General features: G+C 69.4%; 2 protein-coding genes across 2 annotated transcripts in view; one reads left to right on the plus strand and one right to left on the minus strand.

Moving 5' to 3' along the window:
- The window catches only part of EMIHUDRAFT_116627 (hypothetical protein), a gene marked incomplete at both ends in the record, with an annotated part of 3044 nt that extends 496 nt beyond the window's left edge, over positions 1-2548 (plus strand). Inside the window, one exon of the mRNA XM_005775011.1 lies at positions 39-2548. Within this exon, the coding sequence (XP_005775068.1) occupies positions 39-2548 (2510 nt within the window). The remainder of the gene's footprint in view (positions 1-38) is intronic.
- Positions 2549-3852: 1304 nt separating this feature from the next.
- The window catches only part of EMIHUDRAFT_240072 (hypothetical protein), a gene marked incomplete at both ends in the record, with an annotated part of 864 nt that continues 743 nt past the window's right edge, over positions 3853-3973 (minus strand). The window contains one exon of the mRNA XM_005775012.1: positions 3853-3900. Within this exon, the coding sequence (XP_005775069.1) occupies positions 3853-3900 (48 nt within the window). The remainder of the gene's footprint in view (positions 3901-3973) is intronic.

The following is a 3973-nucleotide window of genomic DNA, read 5'->3' on the forward strand; positions in this document are numbered from 1 at the left end:
TGCCGCCGCGCCCGTCGCCGCGCCCGCCGCCGCGCCAGCCGCGGAGCCGGCCGCCGCGCCCGCCGCCGCGCCCGCCGCTGCGCCGGGCAAGAAGCTGAGCATCGAGGATCTCGTCGCACGCGTCCGCGACGGCGACACCGATGAGAAGGTTGCAGCGGCAGAGGAGCTGGGCGACCTCGCAGCCGACGCAGCCGACGGCGCCGAAGCGTGCGCGGAGATCGTTCAGGCTGACGGCGTCAGGCCACTCGTCGACCTCGCTCGCAACGGCAGCGGCATGGAGAAGCAGTGGGCGGCGTACGCGCTCAGCGAGCTCTCCGCCCGGGACTTCTCGAGCAGCATCTTCGAGGCTGGCGGCATCGGGCCGCTTGTCAAGCTTGCGCGGAGCGGCGGCGAGGACGCGATGGAGTGGGCCGCGCAGGCGCTGGGCTATCTCGCTCGCCTCGCTGACGCCTCAGAGGCGATCAAGGAGGCGGACGGCGTCGGAGCGCTCGTCGAGCTTGTGCCGAGCGGGACCGCTGGCGCGCAGTTCGCAGCGTGGGCGCTGGGCAATTTGGCGGGCCACGGCCCCGACTATTGCACGGCGATCCGGCAGGCCGGCGGCGAGCAGGCACTGGCGGAGCTGTCTCGCACTGGCGACAAAACGGCGAAGAAGTACGCCGAGAAGGCGCTGGTCAAGCTGTCGTCGGCGACCGCGCCCGCCGCCGCGCCCGCCGCCGCGCCCGCCGCCGCGCCCGCCGCCGCGCCCGCCTCCGTCCTTGGCAAGAAGGCACCGGGGCCTTCGCAGCTGGCTCCCGGCTCCAAGAAGCAGAACATGGGCTCCGCCTCGTCCGCCGCCGCACCGTCCATTGCTCCCGCCGCGCGCTTCTCTGTCAAAGAGCACGTGGGCGTCATGTCCAGCGCCGATCTCGCGCGCGCTCTCGCAAAGCTCGGCTTTACGGCTAACGCTTTGGAGGAGTGCGTGCTCCGAGCCAAGCTGCTCGAGATCATCGACGGCGTCGAGGGGTCCGATTGGGCGACCACGCTCAAGCAGGCGACCGAGCGAGCCGTTCGCAGCTTCCTCGAGCAGTTTCTCCCCTCGAGATCGGTGCCAAGCCGCGCAGCTAAGGCGCTTACGAGCCAGGACCCCGCAAAGATGTGGCAGGGCCTGATCTCGGAGTTCTGTCCGCCCGCCCCTGGGCAGCCCGACCGCCGTGGCAAGAAGGTGCTCGCCGTCGGTCCCGGCTTCGGCTTTCTCAAAAACCCCGAGCAGATCCGCATCGTCGAGCGCGCTGGCTTTGAGGTCAAGAGGCTGCTCTGCCCTGACCCCGAGGCCGCGGACTTCGAGATGGCGAACGAGATCGGTGCGGTGGTCGCGGCGATTGAGTCCTTCAAGCCGGATGCCGTTCTCTGTGCGTCCAGGGGTGGTGCGTACATGGTCGAGCTGTGGCGGATGATGGAGGCTGGCCAGTTCTCCAAGGGCGACTTTGGCTGCCTGATGATCAACGCGCATCCGGACATCGACCGCGTGCTTTACAGCAAGCTGCCGAAGGACGTGAGGATCGTGCTCGTGCAGGGCTCGGAGGAGGAGATATGGCGGCGGGCGCGCGGCTACGGCAGCATGGGGCAGGTGGAGGCGGGCTCGCTCGAGGCACTCATGCGCACGGGCTCGCCAGGGCTGTGCTACCTGTACCACACGGTCGAGAAGGGCGGCATGCGGCAGCGCAAGGGCGACAAGCACATTCCCGCGTCGCTGATGCACGACGACTGCCTGCCACGGCTGATCGACGCGCTACTCGCAGAGAAGCCGCCGTTCGCCTTCCCTGCGTCGTGCGCGGCGTTCACCTCCGAGGCGCGGCGCGCGCACGAGAGGTTCCTTGGCTTCGAGCCGCGTTCGCTGCGCCGCTTCTGGGCGTCGGAAGAGAGGAAGGGGCGCGATGCGACGATGCGCTTCCGCGTGACGGAGGGCTCCGACGAGTACAAGGCGGTGGTCGGCATCTTTCAAGCCGAGCCGACCGTCGCGCGCTTCTACGCGCCGCACTCGAAGACGGCGAGCCTCGACGTGGCGTACATCGAGCGCGTGGAGAACGGCAACTTGCACGAGAGCACCGACGTTGGCTATGGTAACCACCACAGCACCTTCCAAAAGCTGGGCGTCGACTTCGTCGGCGGCGTGCACACGCGCTGGCTCTTCCACGGCGCGGGCAGCGCCGAGGTCGTCGAGGCGATCATCGACAACCCGACGAACGGCTTCCAACCAATGGCGACCGAGCGCGCGCTGTGGGGGCAGGGCACGTACTGTGCGCGCGACGCCGCCTACCCGTGGCAGCTGAACAACTGCTGCAAGACATGCATCGACGGAGAGGGCAACATGATGGTGATGCTTTGCCTGGTCGTCGTTGGCGTGCCCACAGTCGGCGAGGAGGGGCTGCGCAACATGCCCAAGATCCACGAGGGCCTCGTGCCCAAGATGCGCTACGGCTCGTTCGTCGACAGCCCGGCCAACCCCGAGATGTTCGTCGTGCAGAACGGCGCGGACATCTATCCCGCGTACATCATCCACTTCTCGTGAGCATGAGCAGACTGCAATTCAATCGACGTGTGCTGGTGCATGCTGCGCTGCACAGAGCCAGTGGGGAGGCCGACTCTCGTCGTACGTGGCGTGCCCTGTATGGCATGGGTGCTGGTGTACTACGCACACTACTATGTGGCATTACGGGTGCTGCTGTACTACCTAGAGAATACATACTGTGTGGTGTTTTCGTAACTTTTATGCGTGTACGGCCTTTTTGAATACACTTGCTCTGTACTTCCCGCGCGTACCCGAGTTCCCCGCACGCCGCACCACACATTCCCCCGCGCCTCGTCGGGGCTCGGCCTCGGGCCAGGCCATCGCGGGGCGCGCGCTAGTCGCGACGAACGTTCGAGCGGAGGGTATCAAACGGGCTCAGGGGCCCGCTCCTTGCCCCAACTGCTCAAAAACACTAATGGAAACCTCCAGGCAGCTTCAACAACTCCCAAACTGGTTTGTGTCCCAACTCGCCAGGGCGGAGGGGCCGGCGGCGGCGGCACACCGGAGGCGGCGGCGTGGGAGGCGGTGAGGGCGACAGCGACGGCGGCGGCGGCGGCGAGGGCGGCGGAGGGGCCGGCGGCGGCGGTGCCGGAGGCGGCGGCGTGGGAGGGGGCGGGGCTGGCGGCGGCGTGGGAGGCGGAGGAATTGGGGGCGGTGAGGGCGACAGCGACGGCGGCGGCGGCGGCGAGGGCGGCGGAGGGGCCGGCGGCGGCGGTGCCGGAGGCGGCGGCGTGGGAGGCGGTGAGGGCGACAGCGACGGCGGCGGCGGCGAGGGCGGCGGAGGGGCAGGCGGCGGCGGTGCAGGAGGCGGCGGCGAGGGAGGCGGTGAGGGCGACAGCGACGGCGGCGGCGGTGGGCGGCGGAGGGGCTGGCGGCGGCGGTGCCGGAGGCGGCGGCGTGGGAAGTGGCGAGGGCGACAGCGACGGCGGCGGCGGCGAGGGTGGCGGAGGGGCAGGCGGCGGCAGTGCCGGAGGCGGCGGCGTGGGAGGGGGCGGGGCTGGCGGCGGCGTGGATGGCGGAGGAATTGGGGGCGTTGAGGGCGATAGCGACGGCGGCGGCGGCGTGGGCGGCGGAGGGGCACGACGAGCAGGTGGCGCTCGATCCCGATGACACTTGGAGATTTCGCGAGGACGAGGGCGGCAGGGGCCAGCGTCCGGGCGGCGGGACCAGCGCGTGTAGAGGGTGGGTGGGTGGGTGGGGGGGTTCGGCGTGCGTCGACGTCGGCCAGAGTGCACAGAGATGCTGAGTCGTACAGCTCCGACCGCAGCTCCACCTTCAACGCGGCCGCTCACGACGCTCACATCTCACACTTGAGGGTGCACGTCCACGTGCTGCGTGCCAATAAAGCCAGACTGCAGACAAGGTGGCGACAACGCGACAACAGAGACCAGACAGAGACTGACAGAGTCGAGAGAGAGAGAGAGA

The sequence above is a fragment of the Emiliania huxleyi genome (assembly GCF_000372725.1).
Source record: "Emiliania huxleyi CCMP1516 unplaced genomic scaffold EMIHUscaffold_301, whole genome shotgun sequence".
In the NCBI taxonomy this organism is placed as follows: Eukaryota; Haptophyta; order Isochrysidales; family Noelaerhabdaceae; genus Emiliania; species Emiliania huxleyi.